The sequence below is a fragment of the Ambystoma mexicanum genome, chromosome 6p (genome assembly GCF_040938575.1).
Source record: "Ambystoma mexicanum isolate Mex_15411 chromosome 6p, UKY_AmexF1_1, whole genome shotgun sequence".
In the NCBI taxonomy this organism is placed as follows: Eukaryota; Metazoa; Chordata; class Amphibia; order Caudata; family Ambystomatidae; genus Ambystoma; species Ambystoma mexicanum.
This window is the reverse complement of record NC_090935.1, coordinates 774,338,870-774,360,735: the sequence shown is the minus strand read 5'-3', so window position 1 is coordinate 774,360,735 and position 21,866 is coordinate 774,338,870. Positions and strand designations below refer to the sequence as shown.

At 49.9% G+C, this 21,866-nt stretch overlaps 1 protein-coding gene across 1 annotated transcript in view; it reads left to right on the top strand.

Annotated features, from left to right (window-relative positions):
• SKIC3 (SKI3 subunit of superkiller complex) overlaps positions 1-21,866 on the top strand; it is a 2,336,627-nt gene that overhangs the window by 1,078,289 nt on the left and 1,236,472 nt on the right. The window contains exon 23 of the mRNA XM_069627646.1: positions 1,321-1,377. Coding sequence (XP_069483747.1) covers positions 1,321-1,377 — 57 coding nt within the window. The remainder of the gene's footprint in view (positions 1-1,320; positions 1,378-21,866) is intronic.

Sequence of the window (21,866 nt, the reverse complement as noted above, 5' to 3'; positions counted from 1 at the left end):
TGTTTCACAACCCTCTGGAGGGGGTAGGAGAGGGGGTTACCTTCCCCTGAGTTTCTCAGCTTTCTCTCCGCTTTTATGCACAATTCTCTTTCCCAGAAATGTGCAGTTATCTCATCCACGGTGTATGGTTTCCTTTCCTCTAGACTTCACACACTAAAGGGTTCTTTTCCTCCCCTTGACTTGCTTGTCTCTCCACAGTTTAATCATCTTTCCAGCCTAAGTGGTTTTGGTTCCTTCCCCAGGGTTTCATACACTTTCCAGAGGCTGCCTTTCCTCTTCCGACACCTCTTACTTGTATAACTCTTATTTGTAATAGTGTGGGCCCCAATGTCACAACCACACTGCCAGGTATCCTCTCCTGCCAGAGCTTTCCCAATATTCTCTTTCCCTTGGGGTGTGGGTCTCCTGAGTTCACCCTCCAAGTGTCTCTTCCTTCCCTTGGCGTGTTGAATACGCCTCAAAGCGCCCCGGTGTCCCACTTCCCCTCTTTGGGCTGGCAGGTTTTCTCTGGCGGTTTTGGCGTTCTCCGCGTCTCTCGGATTCTCCAGCAGGGCACCTCTTCCTGCTAGCGTCCTGCCTGTCCTCCGATGTGCGCCATGCCTGGGCCTCCTTTCATCAACCTCACTTACTGCAGGTCTGCATGCAGCAAACCTTTCCCCTTGTGATGGCACGAGTAGGGGCCCTTCTGCTCCCTAGAAACACTTGTGCACAGGTGCGTTATAAATGACTTCTCATATCTGCTGTAGCTGGTCTGCTTATCGCTTACCGACCCGCGTCAGTTACCGTGGATCTCCATCTTCCTTGCAGTGCCAGGATTTTAATTGTCCCAGCACATATCGGGTACTTCCAACCACTAGCGCGCACTTCTCGTTCCAAGGCGTTTGCGCTCTGCCTTACTCTCAGGTTCTTCCAGGTCTAAGTGTTTTGGCAGAAGTTGGAAAAAAGAACCCTGTTCTCAGTATAGAGGGGTTGGACTGGATTTGTACTACAATAGGCCATAAAGGTTTGTGAACTTAGGTGCATGTCATACCCTGAGTGGAAAGGGGGATACAATGTTTCTACCGTTGAGTCTCCTTCCCTCCCACGAGCGTCCCCTCCCCCATGTGGTCCTCCCTCGGACAGCCACCCCGAGGTTCGGGATCAGGTAGCGGCTGCCCTTCCCGGGCCACATGGGAAGAGAGTTTCCCCAGAGAGGAAGTGATGAAATCGCTGAATTCATCAGAGTACCTGCACATCGTGTATTATAATTCAGCATTAATACAATTGTTGTTTTAATGCAAAATGTATATCTCATTTTGTTAAATCTTTTTTTTTTTCCAGAATGTTGCTGCTTGGACCAATTTAGGAGTTTTATATGTTGCAAATGAAAATATTGAGGTAAATTCTATTTTGTATTTCTCCACAAGAAGACATTACTTGTTATGTAAATGTACATTATTTCAAACCTTCAACAATCTGCCAAAGTGACTTAGATGCACTGTCTGAGCAAACTACGGCCACTGCAAGAGACTGAAAAGATGTAGTACTCTACTGTGGGCAGTGACACGTCTTCTCAGTACTCCTAAATGGGACGTGTACAATCAGGTGTCAGATGTCTGATATATGTGTTTCCTTACTTTGTTAAATCTTGTTTTCTCCCATGAGACTGCAAAGCTCTGGAACACTGGATCTCATCCCAAGTTTCTTAAGATTTATGTGATTTCTCCTCCCAAAGAGAGGTTACCAGAGCATTTCTTTCACAGCAGCCATCAGTCCACAAGCTGAGCACAGCAAAGGGCATTCAGTGGAGTACGAAATAGATCATGCTTGCTAATTCATATAGGGTGGCCCAGTGAAAGTCGGTATTTAGTTTGGAAGGGGAGTCCCAGGCCCTTTTGGGAGCTTAAATGATCCATAATGTACCCTCTAATCTGGTCTGGTTAAACTATGTAATATAACAGTGCAAGGCTACCCCAGTTCCCTATGTGCAATAAAAATAATTACTTGCCCACTGGTAACCTGACATCTGAAGCTACAGGGATCAAATGAGAACAAGGTAAATGAAATATTGTAATGTACACATTCCTCCCACAGATGCCTCATCTTTTGAAATATGCCAGAAGCATTTTTAGCCACTAGGTGGTGCTGAACAGATTCATCCCGTTGCTTCACCTCGTACTGTGACAGCATCGGTGAAACCATTTTCCTCAGTTCCTTTTTTTGGTAGAAACACACCGGCATGAGAGATAGTCACGCAACTACGAAATTGGGCTTCAAAGCGTGTAAGATTTAGCATTGGTCGATGTCTGTGACGGATCCACACTCCTCCTTCTTTTCTGTTTATGGGAAAGTTCATGATATGGAGGAGTCTAGGTCCTGTCAGATGATGACGCTGAAAGCCATTAAGGAATGGCTGGCAAGACTTTTTATGGCTTCCACAAAGATGACCCCTGTGAAATCCAAGATCGTTACACAGTGGAAATCATCACCAACCTCTGATTCCTCTCACCATCATTCTAAATTAGAGAAAAAGAAGAAGAAAAAGAAGCACCACCACCACTTCTATGGAAGCCATCCATTATCGTCGAGAGCGTGCTTACTATCCTTATCGAGGAGACATAAAAAAAAGCTGCAGGCCGAAGCCTGAGTACAGCATCTTCCTCGAGTGAGGAATGGGAAGCTTTTAATTCTCACTTACTTAAAATACTATAGCTGCGCTGGAAGGTATTCAGAGAACACTATCTTCCAGAGATAAAAAAATAAAAGGGCTCTGCACATTTCTGAGCTTAGGCCCCGAAATAAATAAAAGACGCCATTGTCTTTGCGCTGTCGGCCTCGGAGCCAACTGCTCTGACTCTGAAGAAGGACATTTCTAATCATCTCTCAGCACCACTGGCATTGGCGCAGTCAATGATGGCATTGGAGAAGACTCTGGCAACAGTACAGAGAAGACTTGCAGAAAAGACAATTTCAGAACCATCAGAGCTGGACTGCTTCTTCTGTAAGCCTTGAAAAAGAAGTGGAGTATGTCAAGATATATTTGAAGAACATGAGGAAGAAGCTCCTCCAGGCTTTCGACTTCAGACATCCCAAAACAAATGTGGCCTGAAGAACTTAGACACCCAGTCTTTGGATTTTCTGTTATGACTCCAGAAAGACCTGCAAGGTGCAAGTCAGTAGGATACATCCCCTGATCCTAAGAACTAGGGCTCAAACCTATAATGGCTTTAGGTCACATTTATGGCTTTTTCAGGCCAGTAGTAGCCAGGTCAGTAGACACACTTCATTTAATATCCTCTTTTGAGGAGCTAGTCACCTAAGGCATCACTGATATTGTCAAACCAAAAGAGCTAAGGGTTCCTATCTTAGCTTTTAATGGAGCAGTAGTAGTTTTAAAGCATGTTTGGGGGGACAATTAGCTCCTTCAGTCATTGTAGACAAAAATGTAGAGCAGTATCCAGGGATCCACAATTTCTAACCTTACATCCCTCAGCGGACAGCCCAGTTATCCAATCAGTGACAACAGGCTCGAAGTCCAAAACATTCCCCTGAGTCCCAAATGACTGGAAATTCAAGAGACACGATGCTTGGGGAAGGAAAGTGTTTCTGAGAGGTAGCCTTGGCCCAAGAACAATGCATGGCACCTGTATGCTGTTGAGATAATCCCACTCTCTCTGAGAGATTGCAGAATTAGCTGCGGCACACCTTCCTCCACAGATGCAGGACTCATTCAAACAGTTAGAGTAGGACAGAAGAGACCATGCCATTGTCAGTGATATCTTAGAAATGGGTACAGATGTGACTGACCGCATCGGTAGATCGATGGATACCCATCCTTTGGCGTTACTTATAGTAAGAAAGCTTCTAATGGATTCCTTCCTTCCACGGATTCCTTATCTATGATCATCCTTAAAGGATTCCTCCTCCCGCGGATTCCTGATCTACAGTCATCCTATCCACAGTGCAGCTAATTGTCGGAAACGTTTTCGTGACCAGGGGGCACAGCACAGTCCTGCGTTGTCTCTGCCTGATGCCTCTACATGCACAGTGCCAGGCATGACATTGGGGCAAGTATATATCGAGGCACTGCTCCCTGTGACCTCAGTTCCTTTTTTCTGTGCACTTTGTACACTTCGGGAACATGCTACTTTGTTTTGACAAGAAAATACCCAACCTCCGCTAAGGCCTTGAGTTTTAAACTTTGGGTGGATTGCAGCCACCAGATGCCAGTTTCTGTTTTCCATCGTATATTGATTTATACTGCCTGGGGGCGAAACACAACATCAATGATTGCGGGTTGTGACAATACATGAATCCAAGGTCCTCCTGGAAAGGGTGGCTAAACTCTCCACCTGCCTCCACAAGGAGTCTGTGAGGTCGCTCAGTCAAAGGTTGCAGAGCGGCTCTCTAAGGACAGGTCCCCATGAGAAAAGACAAGAAGAAGCAGCGCTGCAAGAGGTCTCGCTCTCATGGTTGTTCCTCAAGACATCACTCTTCTTCCTCTTCTAGGAAGAGGAGTCATCGTTCCAGGTACTCCCCGAAAGTGGCGCCGGATGGATGGGGGAACTTCTGCTTGAAGATGCTTGATATCTTCCCCAGGGCCCCGGCATCGATGGCTTTGGCCTTGTCACCGACAGCCGCTGGCTGCAACGGGACCCAGTATGTTGCCTCGAACCAACAGAGTACCGCATGGGAAAACTTGCTCAGTACAGATTCCGCCCTCGTTTTTTAAGTCAGTAGTGCCAATCTGCATCGAGGGTGTCGGATCTCTTCTGGAATACGCCCAGCTTCATATGAGGCCATTTATGTAAAATAAAAGTGCCAAAGTTATGATGCATTTGTATTTATTTGATTTTTATATAGCGCTTTACACCAAAGCGCTGTACATGAGAACAACAAGGTACAATAAAATGCAGATAAAATAGGAAAACACAGAGGAAATCTGTATTTACAGTAACCTTCTTAACCAGAATAAAGAAGATAAGATCTCAAAGAGACCCAGAAAGTAGAATAGAGAGAAACAGAATGAAGCGAAAGAGGGAGAGCATTCCAGTGGGGGCAAGAAGAGAAAATGAGCAAAAACGCGACTGAGCACAGGGAGGACGAGGAACAGCAAGAAGGGGATGGGTAGAGGAGCAGAGGGAACCAGAAGGAATTTACAGTGAATCCAGAGAAGAGCGGTATGGAGGTGCGAGGACATGGAGAGATGTAAAAACTAAGCACAGAAAATTCAATTTTAGACGATGATGGAAAGGCGGCCATCCCAGATCAGCCCTTTGAGGAGCGGGACTTCTCAGTTGAATTGTATGAGGAAGGCGAAGATGTCCAAGACCTGGCCGCAGATCTTCAGGGGGCCAATGGATGTGACATCTCCCCTGAGCTGGATATCCTGCCAGCCCCCACTCCGGATAAACCTCAAGCATCTTTCTAAAGGTTGATTATACCCTAGGGTTGTCAACCCTGTCCAGACCAAAGAATCAGTTTGAATGAACCGACATCCTGGATGAAGGACCCAAGGAGCAGACTTTGCTACCATTCAACATGGCTGTGGAGGCTCCTGTGCTAAATGTGGGGGAAAGGCCCATCTCTGCACCCACAGTCAACAGGGAGCTCGCCAATAAGCATCGTCCTGCTCTTTTGGACCTGGCTTTTTTGTCCATGCATGCCTCCCTGAAGTGGTTGGTGGTACAGGTCACAACTGCAAATTTAAAGACGTTCACCTTTCATTCCCTCCTCCCTTACAGAGAGAGTAAGAGAGTGGGCCCCTGGGGAACAAAGGTGTTTGGCTCGGGCAGCCTAGCCCTCCAAGCAATAAACACCTTAGGCACCCTGCTGAAGTTCTCTTTCGGTCTTTGATCCACATTAGCCAAAGCAGCGGACCACATCCCAAAAGGGGATGTGAGAGAAGGATTTTTGGCCACAGTTTGTGACATCAGGGAGACTTCCCGCCAGATGCTGCATTCAGGACACAGCACTCCTGACTACGTTGTGCGATCTATGGCCACAAGCACAGTGGTAAGACGTCACTCCTTGATGAAGACATCGGTCTTTGCGCAAGAAGTGCAGGCAAAACTATATATGCCTTTTGATGGGCAAAACCTGTTTGGGACCAAGGTCAACAATGTTCTACATAGGTTCCAGTCATCCAAGGTGGCAGTCTTTGGGTCTAGCTGTTCAGCAACACTCCACTCTATCTATAAGGGTCAGGCTTTTCACCCTTCTACTTCTACGTCCAGGGAGGAAGTCAGACAGGCCCTTGGAGACTGCAAGGCTTACGCTTCCCAAGGGGAAGAGGCAGAGGTACAGCTAGGGGTGGAACAGCAGCGGCAACTGCCCCATCAGCCACCCACGGTACAAAACCTGTGTGAGAAATTCTGCCACGAGTCCCCTTATGGAGGGAGGATTTCCCTGTTCAGCAAGGAATGGTCCTCAAGCCACATCTGATGCTTGGACCTCACAGGTCGTTCAGCATGTTCGAAGCTTCCCTTTTATTCAGCATCCTCCAGAACACTTTCCTTACCACTCTGCTTTGCCTCGAGACCCTATCCTCTTGGAGGAGGTTCGTCAGCTTCTCTCGAAGAGCGCAATAGAACTGGTACCGCACTCAGAACGAGATGAGGGGTGGTATTCAACTTATGTTCTAGTCCCCAAGAAGGATGGAGGCTTGCAAACAATCTTGGATCTGAGGCTTCTGAATTTGTACCTAAGAAAAGACAAATTTGAGATATAACTCTGGCCCAGATCCTCCATACCCTCCATCTGCAAGACTGGTTGCTGTTACTGGACCTTCAGGATGCCTACTTCTACGTGCCCATTCATGTGAAGCACAGGAAGTACCTTCAGTTTGTTATCGGCTATCATCACTACGAGTTTGTTCGGTCTTTCTTCGGCACTCAGGTTTTACCAAGCTGTTGGCAGTGGTAGCAGCTTGCTTTAGGAGGGAGGTTGTTCGTGTCTTATCTCCTACGTCCCATCCCCTTTCCTCCATACAGAATGGGCATCCCTCATTAGTGTTCCCCTTTAAATTTAGATGCATGCGTGGGCGTGGCCCAGGGAGCATGCGCTCCCTTGACTACGCCCACCGGTGCCACTCCTCAGTCCTCTTATCCGCGTCGACAGGAGCAGACCTCTTTCACCTCAGGCTGTGGTTGAGCCCCTATTTTTTGCCCTTAATTCCACGCTAGAACTTCCCCAGGGATAATGTTTTCCCTTTTTTCCATCTAGCTAATTTCTTCAGAGTCATAAGTACTCTTTCCTCCGGTGCCAAGCTCCTCCCCTGCACATGACGGCGGCGGGATTCAGCAGGTGTCCGGCCTGTGATGGCTCCTTCCCACATTGGATCCCCACGCACTTTGCTTCTGGTGCCTTGGCGAGGACCACGGCTGGGACGGCTGCTCGGCGTGCGCCACGCTCACCCCACGCTCACTGTAGAACTGCTTCGCCAGGTGGAGGGAGCTGTTCTCAAGCTCACCACCGGAGCAAATCAAAGAGTACGTCAGGTGGAAGACCAGGCCAAAGGTAGGTACCCTGTTCTCCACTGCGGTGGGTGGTCATAATTTCGAAAAAAAAATGTCGACAGACAAAAATGTCGACAAAAAAATGTCGAAAAAAAAAATGTCGACTTTCGTTTTTTTAAATTATATATTTATTTTAGGGGTTCAGGAGTTAGAAAAAGGGAAAAATTTAAAAAAAAGTTAAAAAAGGGGGGTTGGGGGGGAACCCCCCATTAAAAAAAAAAATGCATTGAAAAAAAAAGTCGACATTTTTTTTTCGACATTTTTTTTTCGATATTTTGACTTTCGACATTTTTGTTGTCGAAATTATCACTATAAACCGCATGCACCCGCCAAGACGACTCCTTTCCTGCGAAGCGTCCAGGCACCCTACTACAGCACGGGAACCGAGGCTCTAGGAGCTACCGGGCACACAGCTGAGGGGACCAAGGATCCTCCCGGTCCCGTAGATGAGGGGCCACAAGGCTCTAGTACCGGGGATCTCCCTGAGGGGCTTAGCTCTGATACCAGGCACAAACCCGAGGGGGGGCGCTTAAACGCAGTGCCACGCTCACTAATGGGCGACATGGCCAAGGGCACTTTGCCTCACAGGCCCTCACCGGAGGTGCAGGGAAGGTCCGAGCCTTCTCAGTCAAGCAAGCAGGCGGAAACTGGTCCCAATATGACAGTCGTGACGCAGCAAGCATGTGGTGTTGTACCAGACAGAATGGCCTCCCAGCCAGACAAAATGGTGGCGCATCCTGAGCCTCACCATTCCAGTGTGCAGGGATCAGAGCGTGCACCAAGGTTGGATAGGTCACCACCAGTCACCTGGTGCACCTTGTACCCAACTACATCCACGCAGGGGAGATACACAGACCCCGGCTACCTGAGGCAAGGTGGGGGGGAGGGCACTGCAACAGGTACAGGCTTAAGGACCCACACCCACGCAGAAATGCACATCACCAGCATGCAAGGACAGGTTCTTTGAGAAATTCCTCACACTCATGAGGTCGCCTGTAAGGGGCACTATACTCAAAGGCCTCATCCAAGACATGCTCCCTGTAGCCCCCATGCAGCCTCCTGTCTTTGTACGTACACAGGTACCAGTGCATGTCCAGGTTCCCACCGCTACCCCAGGGGCCAATTGCTGCAGCAGTCCCCCCCTGGCTCATGCTGCGGCACGCCACAACTGCCTTCAGCTCCCCGCCGCACTACACCAGTAGGCCCGGACCCGCAAGACACAGCGGGGGACACAGACACCACAGGTAGGGCTGTATGTGTTGCCACCGATATGAGGAGGACCGCATGGTTTAGGGCAACCAAGTTTAACCCTGATGTGTAAGAACGCATACTCGATCTGCCATTCGAGGGAAGGGACTAGTTCCATTCGCCTACAGACGAGGAGCTTGACTAGAAGAACCGCTCCCAAACAGTGAAGTATTAACTAAGCCTGTGTCTAAGAGCTTTAGCCAGAGTCACCCATGCTCTGACAGAGGTCGTTCCTTTGGTGGTTTCCGGGGCTTCAAAGAGCGCCGTACTAGGCAGGTCGCCCAGCCAGCACCAGCAGAAGCAGCACAAAGCATCAGATAAGCGATTCTTCCAATACCCCTCCCAGGCACCAGCCTCAGAGGGAAAGAAACATCGACAGTGCCATCCAGATTCATAGTTCACCAGTGGGGGGCAGGCTTGCCCTTTATTTTCAGTCCTGGTGGGCAAGGTTTGCGGACCCATGGATTCTCTCAGTGGTTTCCTCGGGCTTCCGCCTACCAGTACCTCCATCTCCTTCTCCCCCCCGCCCTCCATCCCACAAATTGGGATTGCAACGTTTCTGGCAGAGATCCGGTCACTCTTAGTGAGCCAGGCAGTGGAGGAGGTGCCTACCTCAAAGCGAGGCAAGGGTTTCTACTCCTACATCTTTTCCATATAGAAAAAGAACCAGGCTGGCCTGAGAGTTGTCCTGGACCTTTCGACTTTGAACCTTTCCCTACCCCTTCAAAAGTTCAAGATTGTTACGACAGCGCTCATTGCAGAGACACTGTGTGGGGGAGACTGGATGTGCTCCCTGGATCTAAAGGATGCTTACCTGCACGTCCCGATTTGGAAGCCCTGTCATTCCTTCCTACATTTCAGGATCATGGGCTTTCATTTCCAATACAAGGTCCTCCCATTTGGCCTCAATTCGGCCTTGAGGGTCTTTACAAGGGGAATTAATGCGGTGGCAGCCCTGCTCAGAGCAGAAGGCCACCACCTTTCTCCAGTATTGGATCTTTCATGGATTCACATGCTGTGAATATTCCCCGTTGTCAGGTTGGGAAAACCCTGATAACTTTAAAATAGTAGTTTTCCTATGGAAAAAACATTGACACCTTGAGTGTCTCATCGAAGTCATTATGGGTGCTTTGGGCAGCACCAATGGGATGTCTAGTGTATAGCTGCACCTCTGCAGCTTCCCCTCCGATTTCAACCGTTTTCCAAACCATTGGGATTACCTCACATTCTTCTTGAGAGAATTCTTCTTTTTGTGAGAAAACTTTTCTTCACTTCAGCTTTTGCTGTTTCCAGTCTTTCGACGTAGGAAAATCGTGTTTTCCGGCCCCGTTATGGAATCTTAGGGTCTGAAGAAATCTTTGTCAGGCTGTGTCAGACCTTCGGCCTCAGAGAATGTATACGTGGGAAACAGGCACTCAAAGTGCCTTTATTGTTTGTACCCTAATCATTCGGCCGAAGATTGCGATATCTGTCAAGGGTTCTCACAAAAGAATCCTCAAAGAAGGGAATAGACGCCTAATTTGTTGACTAAATGAAGGAGCCTATCTGGCGTTGGAGGTCAGCTCTTCACGCAGTGGCAGGGCTACCACTCCCTCAGACAAGAGGTCGCCACCGCGCCAAAGATCAAGTTCTGAAGAACCACTGCCAAAGAAATAGAGGACAGGTGAGACTAGATCATCTTCCGGTCAGGATAAGGCGAAGCTTTCATTACCCATGAAAAGGCCTCTGTTGAGTGGTGAGGGGGTCACAGGTTCTCCCGTCTCAGGACACTTTCACATCACGCTTGGAAGGACCAAGGGTGAAGGGCACACACCCGCAAAAATCAGCAGACTTGGCCAGAAATTCTTTATCATCGACAGAAAAATCTAAATCGAGGCCGACGTCCTCGGTGAAGAAGTCGTCCTCCACTGGCAATAAACATCACTCGTCATTGTCCCATAGGTCCTCGTCTGGCCACTATTCTACAAAACATCACATCAAATCCAAGTCGTCATCCAAACTGTCGCCTTCTCCAACGGCGACGTTGTTGATGACAAAGTCAACATCGACGGGGGGCATGGCTTGGACGACCATGTAAGGGGACGCGCCCCTGTGGAGCTCTGTCAATCCTGCACTGATCCTGGAGGAGAGGTGCGTCTGCGGGGGCCAGCCGACACTGGAAATTGATGTCCCTGCGTGCGAGTGCCACTACCACACTCGCTGAAAGTTTGCTGTGGCTGGGAGGCTCGGATGCCGAAATATATGCTTTTGACCGACGCGAGCCCCGAACCGGCGAACAAAGACAAAATGGCGGCGACACAAAGCAAAAATCGGGGGTCGTGAGAACACCGCCGTGATCGCAAACGCAGGACCTGCTTGGCCCCCTGCACTGGGTGCCTGGACCTGTGCACGGAGGCAAACCGCGGAGCCGAGCGAGAGAGGAGCACTTGTCAGCCCGAGACGGGCTGCTGCCTTGCGGGCTGGAGGACCGAACGGATGCAGCGCACATCCGAGAGTTTGTGCGCCCGCTCGCAGCTGTTATAGTCATCTAATTGCTGCTGGAACACGTTGAGCGAGCTCGCGGCTGGCGCTGGGCCCGGGCTGTCGCCCGAATGCATGCGGATGATGGGAACATTGTGGATACGTTGTGGCAGCGTACTTCAAGGAGGAGGGTGCGCAAGCTGAACTTGGAGCGTGCCTCCTTCTGACGGACCAGCAACAAAGTAATTATGGGCCTGGATGCTGGCGTGTGCTGGGGAGTGGGGTGCCCCGCGGTGTGGAGAACCGGATTCTGCGCTCGCAACGAGCGGGGAGGACTCCCGTAATGACTGTGTTGGCAGCCTGTAAGGAACGCTCTTATACTAAATCTCTCCTGAGCTGGGCCGCCTGACGAGAGGGCTGCCGTGGGCATTGTAAGGAGCGCAGTACCCTCCCCTGGTGTGACGGGGTGCAGGGCATCGTGAGGCCCGACAGAGACCCAGTACATTGGGTTGGAACACCTGGGCCTGACCATGGAGGGCCCTTGTTACAACAGGCACGGGCCTACATGTGACATTTGCGGATCCCTTGTCATTTAAAATGACCCCCCCTTGATCCGGGCACGTGTGTGCACATCTGAATCTGCTCTGGTGGTGGGGTGGCCTCGTGTCCGCGGAGGCTGGGAAACGGAAGGAGTGTGGTGGAGCGGTGTAAGCTGGCCATAAAGAGAACACGACTGATCATAATATCGTGAGGCCACGAATACGGGGGAGGACACAGCCCACTCTGAGTGCGAGGGGAAAGGGGAATACACAATTGGACTGCCGACTGGGGTTTGCGGCCACTTGATCTCCCAAGTGGCAGGAGGCGAGACAAGCTTCCGCCCAGCCAACATAACAGAATGTCCTCGAAAGTGGTGCGCCGCACATGAGAAGGAGCTCCACGCCCTCGTGCAACGGGTGGGTAATCTGGAGGACAGAGCCGAGCAGGCAGAGGGACGCGCCAGACGCAATAACATCCGTATAGTGGGCCTGCCAGAAGGAACGTAAGGGTCAAACCCCACAGAATTTGTGGAAACCATGTTCTTGCAGGAGATAACTGGCGGGGTGCTGACCCAGGGGTTCGCGGTTGAGAGGGCGCATAGGGCCTTGACCAGGAGACCGTCTCCAGGGGCCCCCCCGCGGCTGGTGATCGCAAAAATCCTGAACTACCGAGACCGAGAAAAGATACTTGAATTTTTTCGGAAGGGAGGAACGTTTGATAAAGGATCGGCAAGGATTACGGCGTACCCAGACTACACGCTACATGTACAGCGAAGCAGGATGAACTTTGGGTCAGTGAAAAGGAGACTAAGAGAGGCAGGCCATCGCTATATGCTGCTCTACCCGGCCAAGCTGAAAGTGTTTTACAAGAACAGATCCTTGTTTTTTGAAACGCCGACTGAAGCGATGGATTGGCTGGACATGCAGGGCAGCCCTCAAGAACCGGATATCCAGGCGGAAGCTGCGGGAGATAAGTAGCTCGTGGCTATGGCACCTAGGGTGACAGGGCCCCGACATTGGGACTTGAATATAGAGGGGTACTTGACCTATGGGGCGTGTGTTGTAGTACTGACAGGCTGGTCCCATCTGGCGCACTAATCCCTGATTATACGACTAGGAGCTCCTGAGAGGCTTCCCTTGAACCCAATAGTAATATACTTAGTTAGGTCACTGTTAGATCGGTGACACCCCGCGGGGTCCTATTCCTCGTATACGGGATAAGACCAGACGCAGGTGGGCCTGAGATCCAGGGATGGAGCTGGGCTTTTGTTGGGAGGGGTTGGGTTGTGTGCTGTGGTGTGAAGTTGAGAAACAGGGATGGGGGGCATTGTTGGAACGGGGAAAGGAAAGAGCCGGTGAGAGGATTGTTAAAGGGAGCATTAAGGGGAGGGGGGGGTTGGGAACAGACCGAATAGATGGCATCGGGTAATCTCTGTATAGTGACCTGGAATGTACAGGGCCTCAATAGTTATCTGAAACGGAATAAAGTAATGCTGTATTTAAAAAGGATGCGTGTTGACATAGCCCTGCTACAGGAGACTCAGCTCACCAGGGAGAAGTTGGAGGTGGTCAAGAAGAAATGGAGGGGTAATGTGGTGGGTGCTATGTACTCAGCGTACGCTAGAGGGGTTATCACCTGGGTGGCGCCGCATGTGCCGTTTCAAGTGCTTAGCTCAACGGTAGACCCGGAAGGCAGAATGGTGACGGTAACAGGGCTCCTGAAAAACAGGGAAGTGCACATCTTAAATCTGTACGCCCCCAACCACGATACTGCAGCTTATTTTAGGTCCCTTTATGGTAAACTTGGCCCCCTGGCTGGGGGTGCGATGGTGTGGGGTGGGGACTTCAATTGCACCCTGAATCCCAGAATGGACAGGTCCGTTGATAGGACCGGGAAAATGTCACCGGCGGCCAAAGCGCTTGGGACATTGTTGGGAGACCTTGGCCTGGAAGATGTGTGGAGAAGACTCCACCCCACGGATAAGCAGTACTCGCAAAACGCAGCGCCACATGACTTGTACACGAGGCTAGATTATGTGTTTGTGGCAGCTGAGATAGCGGGAGAAATGGTGGGAGCGGAATACAAAGCCCGGGTATTATCAGACCATTCGCCTCTGGTGGTGGAATGGCGACACCAACCCCCCAGGCCTCGGATCCCAACATGGAGACTTAGGACAGAGGCACTGCAGGATGAGGGGTTCCGAGAGGATTTGAGGGATGCCATCGAGGAATACTTTGAGATAAACACGGGCAGCGTGCGCTCTGTGGGGACGCTGTGGGGAGGCCTTGAAGGTGGTGGTGCGAGGAGTAGCCATTTCCAAATCTAAAGGGTTCCAAGGGGGTATCGAAAGGGAACTTCAGGACACTGAAAGGGAGCTGGAGAGCCTTGCACGACGCGAGAACGCCGCCCATGATGATAGAGCAAAGGTAAGAGACCTTCAGTTAGCCTGTAGCGCACTCTGGGATCGACTGTGTAGATTAAACTACAAGAAATATACAGAGCGGTTACACGCTGGGGGCGACAAGCCAGGCAGATTGCTGGCCTGGCTGTACAAGAGTGAGACCCCCCGGTCAGTGATCAATGAGATTAGCGGTGAGGGAGGTCGCATCTGCAATACCCAGGAAGGGGTGAACGAGGAGTTCCTCAAGTTTTACAAACACTTGTATGAGGACACCGGGGAGGATAGGTGCCAAGATATACTGAACACACTAGAGGATATTGAGCTGCCCACCCTGGATGACCTAGAACGTGAGGAGTTGGACGCCCCTGTCACCTCGGACGAGCTGGAGGTGGTGATTCGGAACCTCCCCACGTGTAAAGCGCCTGGGTCGGATGGGCTGCCCAGTGAGTTTTACAAGACATACAAGCAGGAGCTGCTTCAGCCACTGCTTGCCATGTTTAATGAGGCCTATGAGCAGGGAGAACTTCCATTGTCCCTTCGCGAGGCCGTGATTATCCCACTACTGAAACCTGGTAAACCGGCCGCGGAGTGCAGGTCCTATAAACCTTTGTCCATGCTCAAACAGGACAGCAAAATACTCACGGCAGTGCTGGCTAATAGGTTGAAGAAGGTGATCGGTAAGCTGATACACCCAGATCAGACGGGCTATGTCCCAGGTAGAAACATTACTGATAACCATAGGAGGCTGCACCACATTATTGACCAAACTGAGGAAGACACGGGCGAGCTGGCTATCGTGTCGCTAGACGCTGTCAAAGCCTTTGATTCAGTGCGATGGCCTTGGCTCAAAGCGGCCCTAAGGGGATACGGTATGGGACCTGGGTATATCAGGTGGGTCCAGTTGTTGTATAGCACCCCGATGGCGAGAGTCAAAACAGGAGCCATAGTCTCAGATGTCTGGCAACTCAGCAGGGGGACCAGGCAGGGATGCCCCTGGTCACCCATGTTATACATACTTGCACTAGAGCCGTTGGCGATATGCCTGCGGCAACAGTACAGAGAGGTGGGTATTAGCACAGTGAGCGGTAGACACCTGATATCACTGTATGCAGATGATATGCTCCTTTATTTGCCTTATCCGGAGGAGAACCTACAGTATGTACTGGAGGTGCTGGACCGCTACGCCACTCTCTCAGGCGTATCAGTGAACCCTAGAAAGTCTAGTCTGTTCCCCCTGGGCAGTATAAGAATGTCCCGTTGGAAAGGCTGCCTATCCTGCCAATACCATGGCAGACCGAGACATTTAGGTATTTGGGAGTAAGTATCTACCACAAGATTGAGGCGGAGCACAAACATAATACAGAGAGAGCCATAGAAGGGGCCAGGAACAGCATGGTATTTTGGTCTAGATTGCCCCTGTCCATGATGGGGAGGGCGGCCTTGCTTAAAATGGTGGTCCTGCCCAGACTCTTGCATTTCTTTGTGAACGTCCCGTTTTTGATTCCCAGGAGCCTATTTGTGCGACTCAAAAGCATGTGCAGGGGCTTCGTGTGGGGTAACTCCAGAAACAGGGTGGCTTTGTGGAAACTTCTGAACCTGTGCGATAAGGGGGGGCATAGGCTTGCCAAACTTTGAACTTTATTATCTGGGGGCAGCTGCTGTATGTGGCCAGGTGGCTGTCAAATGAAGATTTGGCGGAATCTAGGCTGTTGCAGGAAGACTCGGCCCCATACTTCCTGAGGGAAGTGGTGTGGTTACAAAAGGATAAACTGATGGGAAGGGGGCGGCTATTGAGGCTGGGATGGGAGGTCTGGCACAGAACATGGAAAATGATGGGTGAGTCGGAGCCGCTCTCCCAGCAGGCCCCACTGGTGGCGTTGTGTGGTAACTACTCTCAATTATTTGAGTCAGTCCGTAGATATTGGGAATCAGTGGGCCTGGCCACCCTTGGGGACATATGGCAAGAAGTGGAGGCATTGGACTTCCAGAGGCTGCAAGACGAGACAGGGGTGCACAGAGGCCAATACATAACCTACGCTAGGCTTGTGAAATGGGTAAGAGAGAGATGGCCTGAGACGGCATTGGCAGATGACCCTGATGCCTCCCTGGAAACCATGTATGATGTTTCAGAGGGCGGGCACGAAATATCGAGGATATACGAGCTCCTGAGAGCGAAGGCTGGGAAGGAGTTGCTCCAATTGAAACAGGATTGTGAGGAGGAGGTGGGTGGACCCATGACGGACGGGCAGTGGGAGAGAGTCCAGAGGTATCATAAAAAGTGTCCCGAAACGCGAGACTCCAACATCTCCAGCTGTATGTTACTCACAGGGCTTATCTGACTCCCCAGAAGATTGCAAGGTTTGGAGGCTCGGTTACGCAGAAATGCCCCAGGTGTGGGGAGGTGGAAGCGGGGCTACTACACATGTTTTGGGCCTGCCCGGAAGTGTGCAGATTTTGGGAGGAGGTTAAAATGAAACTGGCTGGTGGGTGAGTGATGTTGGAAGTAGGATCAGCTTGGTCATGTATGCTTGGGATCTTTCCCAGACCCCGGGACTTAAGGCACACAAGCAAGATGAAGGATTTGGCTTATGTTCTGGCCAAGCGCAGGATTGCTATGAGCTGGAAGGCGGCCCACAGGCCCAGGGTGGATCTATGGTGGGCGGACCTCTTGAGGTGGGCGGAGGCGGAATCCGTAGTATGGTTTGAAGCGGTCACTAGAGGGGGTGAGGAAATAGGGCCCCTGCTGGCCTGGCGGCAACTGGTGGTCTCTATGGCTAATCCACACGAGGGTCATAATGAATCTGAGGACTCGGACGATGAGCGCATAAGCACTGTGCCACCCGATAGTGCTCCAGCAGACGACACAGAGGAGCCGGCTCTAGTTTTTCAGGGGGCGAGGGGGGAGTTGGGGAATTATGTTATGTAATATGATGGTTTGATGATGCTTCTACATGCGGAAACAGTTGTATTGTGCAGTGTTTTGTTTGGTTTTTAAAAAAAATAAAATTAAAAAATTTTAAAAAAAAAAAAGTCAACATCGACGGCAGTATTGCCTCGATCAGTCTCCTCTCCCATTGACGACTGCATCGACGACGTCCATCGTGTCAACGACCACCCTGTCGACTACTTGTCATGACTACCAGGGTAACCCCTAGAAGCGCACACAGCCACACTTTCAATAGGCCTCACTTGCATACTGTGAGCGGGACTGGGAAGGTTAGGAAGGGGGTAGGTTGGACTGCATTGGTGCATAACCGACACTTCCATTGAACCAAGCAGTATAGTAGTATAGGCAGAAGCCCAACGCTAAACAAACTTGTCTCCAGACTGACCGTCAGCTCCTTCCCCCCACACACACTACCACTCCCACCTCTCAGACTCACAAGCCTTTCAGCTTCTCACCTCTTAGTACTACGAAGGTTGAAATCTTCATTAACAATCTTAAACCTTCTAACTGTCAAGGTGACCTGTGTCCAGCCCCCACAATTAAGGAGGCCGCACATGAACTAGCCCCTTTCATCACGGCCCTCATTAACACGTCTTTCAATATAGGCATTGTCCCTGATAATCTAAAAAGACACATGGGTCATCCCACTTCTCAAAAAGCCCTCCCTCGACCCTAACACACCTACCAACTTTAGGACCATTACCACGGTACCGTTCCTACTTAAAATTTTGGACCGAGCTACTTACATACAGATACAGGAGTACCTGCAATCTAACAAACTCCTCGGTTTTAGGCAATCTGGCTTCCGGCCCAGGCATGGGACGGAAACCACCCTCATTGATTTGAAAACACAAATTGAGGATCTGAAAGACAAAGGGACACTGGCTCTGCTACTCCTACTAGACCTATCAGCAGCCTTTGACTTGGTCAACCACCAAATACTTTGTCAGCAACTCTCTTCAGCTGCCAATTTCTCTGACTCTGCCATCGCCTGGATTAGATCGTTCCTAGAGAACACATCTATGCAGGTTGTTTCCCCCCTCAGCCGCAGCTGATCCTGCACCTGTTCGATGCAACGTCCCCCAGGGTTCTTGTGTTTCACCAACACTTTGTGTTGTGTTCACCAAACCTTTATTTGATATCCTTGACTATTTTGGTGCCACCTACATGAACTACGCTGATGACACCCAGATACTCATCCCCATCACTGGAGATCATACAGTGGACACTAAATCCCTGAATGATGTCTATTTGGTCATCCAGGCCTAGATGGCTCAACACGAGCATTGTTTTAATGATGACAAGACCAAGCTCCTTATTCTTGGTTCTCATCATCATCATCTGAATAAACTAGATCCTGCCTTCAAATCCTTTATCATTGGTGGCAACACCATCAAGGTCTCCAACGATACCAAAACTCTAGGCATCTACCTTGATCCCACCCTGTCATCATCCAGACAAACTAACTCAGTAGCCTCAGCCTCCGCCTACACATGCAAACTCATTACAGCATGCCGCCCCTTTCTCTCTACAGCTAACTGTACAATCTTAGCCAGAACACTTGTCATGTCCAAGATTGATTATTGTAACGCTCTTTACCTTGGGACGAGCCAACGTAACCTTAATAAACTTCAGGTCACTCAGAACAACGCCATCAAGGCAGCCCAAAACATTCCAAAAAAAACAGCACATATCTGACACCAGACGCAACTTGCGCTGGCTCTCAGTAGCTCAGAGAATCTCCTTGAAAACACTGGCCCTCACCCAACCAGGCCCCCATTTATCTCGCTAGTTGACATCCACCCGCCCACTGCCTCGCTCTGTTCCAGGTTTAAGCTGCAAAAAGTGGTAGGAAGCAGCTTCCCTGTGTTAGCTACCAAACTTTGGTATACTCTGCCCGCCACACTCGGGGTCCGAACCCTCTTTCCACTCCTTAAGAGTAAAGCCAAACTGTGGCTATATGGCAGAGACAACTCCCTTTTGTAGCTGCCACACCACCTCCAGAGGCTATTACCTAGCTCGCTACCAGACTTTATTCACTTACACACACTTGTATATACCTGTTCTGTAAATATGATTGTAGATAACTTCATCTCTGTTCATCACCCAGATTCTATTGCATCCTGTATTGTGTATATCTATTATTACTGTTCTGTGTATATTGTACATTAACTCTGTATCTTTCGTCTTCATGTACTTGTTATCTGTCCCTGTTAACTATGATATGCGCCCAGATGCCCTTGGGCCAGGCGCGCTATACAAATAAAGAAATACAAATACAAATACAAGATGGCCTCCATTATAGACTCTAAGGGGCACTCCAACTGGGCTGACAGTTGAGCCTTTATTATCCCTATTTAAGCCACACCCATGCATGCAGCCTTGCTCCGTGATTCTTCTGCCTTCAGCAGTGGAACGCTCATGGTTGGCTCTGTGTCAGTTCTGCTACCAGCCAGCGTTTAACTTTCCTTCAGTTCGCACACACTGCTAGGACAGCTCCCAGTCTTCAGCTCACTCTGCTCCAACTCCGGATCTACAAAGGGAAAAGCAAAAACAAGGTCAGCTGTGCCTGCGCTCCCTCGCCGTATCGCGCTGGCCAAATGACAGCAAACAACAAGCTCAGCTGTGACCGCGCTCCCTCGCCGCATCGCGCTGGCCTGCTGACAGCAAACAACAAGGTCAGCTGTGCCCGCGCTCCCTCGCCGTATCGCGCTGGCCTGCAGACAGCAACAACAGGGCCAGCTGTTCCCATGCTCCTTTGCCGTACCGTGCTGGCCTGCTGACAGCAACGAGGTCAGCTGTGCCTGCGCTTCCTCGCCGCACAGCGCTCCCATCATCCACTTTGCTGACAGGACCGTCCGACACTGCATAAAAAAGAAAGAACAATAAGATCTGCTGTGTCTGCGCTCTCTGGCATCGCACGGACACTTATAAAGCAGCAATTGGATCGTGCATTCATTAAGCTATAATAGAAAGTTTTCCACAGCTTTCGTGACTTTAACGATGCGCAGCCCACGAGGAGGGAAAGGCCCTCCCAAGAGTTCCTTAATGCTCGCCAGCCTCGCGCATTGCCCAGCAGGGAGGGAAAGACTTAATAACATGAAGCAAACTGCACCCAGAAGATGGGGCTTGACTACAACTCCCCTCACACGTGTACCAGGCCCATAGACTCTTTAAGGACACTGGAGCAAGCCCCAAGGTAGTATCAAGCAAGGACAGTACTTACTCCCGAAGAGAAGGAGACGATAAAGATTGCCCATGCGACTAGCGCAGGAAGTCTTGATTCAATGTATTTTCTTTTTTTTTTTTATAACTCGTATAAACAACAGAAAAAATGAAACATCCTAGCCTTAACGCGGCTAAACTACATCCCCCATGAGGCTCTTCAATATGGTAGTCCAATAGCCTCTCTCTCACTGTCCAATCAGGCAATCCCTTCTACTATAAGTCACTGCCTCTCTGGGTCTCTTCCTCTTCTTTTGCAGCTAGCTTTTACTGAACAAATGGCTAAAATCTAACTGCCTCTCGTATAATCCAACTGAGTCTGTCCTTTCTATTCTTGGTAGGATCTCCTTATTCTAACTCTGCAGCTCATCTGCTTTCGTACACTCTAATCTCGGTGATTCTTTTGCTCCTCTCCTATGCAAAAAGAGAAATGTGCACGTTAGGGAGGGGAATACGATTTATCACATGTTATAATCAAGCATTTACATAGATTTGCTGCGATATGTCTTACAGTTCATACCATGCCCCTTACAGCCGTATTCCCTTAGGGTGGGATAATGCTCGCCTCCGTGTCTTTAATAGAATCAAGACTTCCTGCGCTAGTCGCATGGGCAATCTTTATTCTATGACAAGACCGGAGGCGAGCATTATGCTTGTTCAAAGCTTTCAACAACAGCAGCTGCTATATTAGATACTGGCTTGAAGTAAAATGTCTTAAAGACTGAATCGCTCGACCAGTCTGCTGCTTTCATGATCTCTTGCAGCAGAACTCCGACTGTAAAAGCTTGTGAAGCCATGGCACCCCTGTTAGTGCGCTCCAAATTTAGACGTGTCTATACCTGCCAACTCCATCACTTCCTTCACCCATCTAGCAATAGTAGCTGACGTAACTGCTTTGTATGGTTTAATACCCGCTATAAGCAACTGGGTAACCCCCTTCGGTCTAACCGCTGCTGTCGCTGCTTCATAACACTTTATACAATTCGCCACACACAATTTCTCGTTATTCGGCCAGTATGGGTATGAGATCACTTTAGAATTGGTCTTTGTACGCTGCGCTATGGTAAAGGCTATCCCTTCCAGGCTGTTTCTTTGTCGCCGCATGGCGCTCCCCCGGCCGGACCTGCTGGCGTCTGCCTCTATAACTAACCCTGGTATGTCTCTGAAGATGGCTCGGCCGTTCCAGGCTTCCATATTGTGGAGCCACCAGGTGAGTTCTGATCTGCTTTCTTCGTCTAGGGGAACTAGTCGATGGTATTTCCAGCCTTTCCTTAGATACTTGATCTTCAGCCTCTGAAGAGCTCGATAATGTAACGGCCGGGAAATATTGCTTGTATGGATGCTGCTAAAAGAACTACTATCCTGGCTAGATAACGAAGAGAGATCAGCGGTTTCCTGAGTGCTGTTCTCAGATCTTTCTTGATAGCTCTCATTTTGTGAGTTGGTAACTCCAAGGTAGCTTTCTTTGTATCTATAGTGAAACCCAAGAACTCTAGCCTCTTGGTCGGCGTAAGCTCTGATTTGTCTTTGTTCACTAGGAATCCTAGGC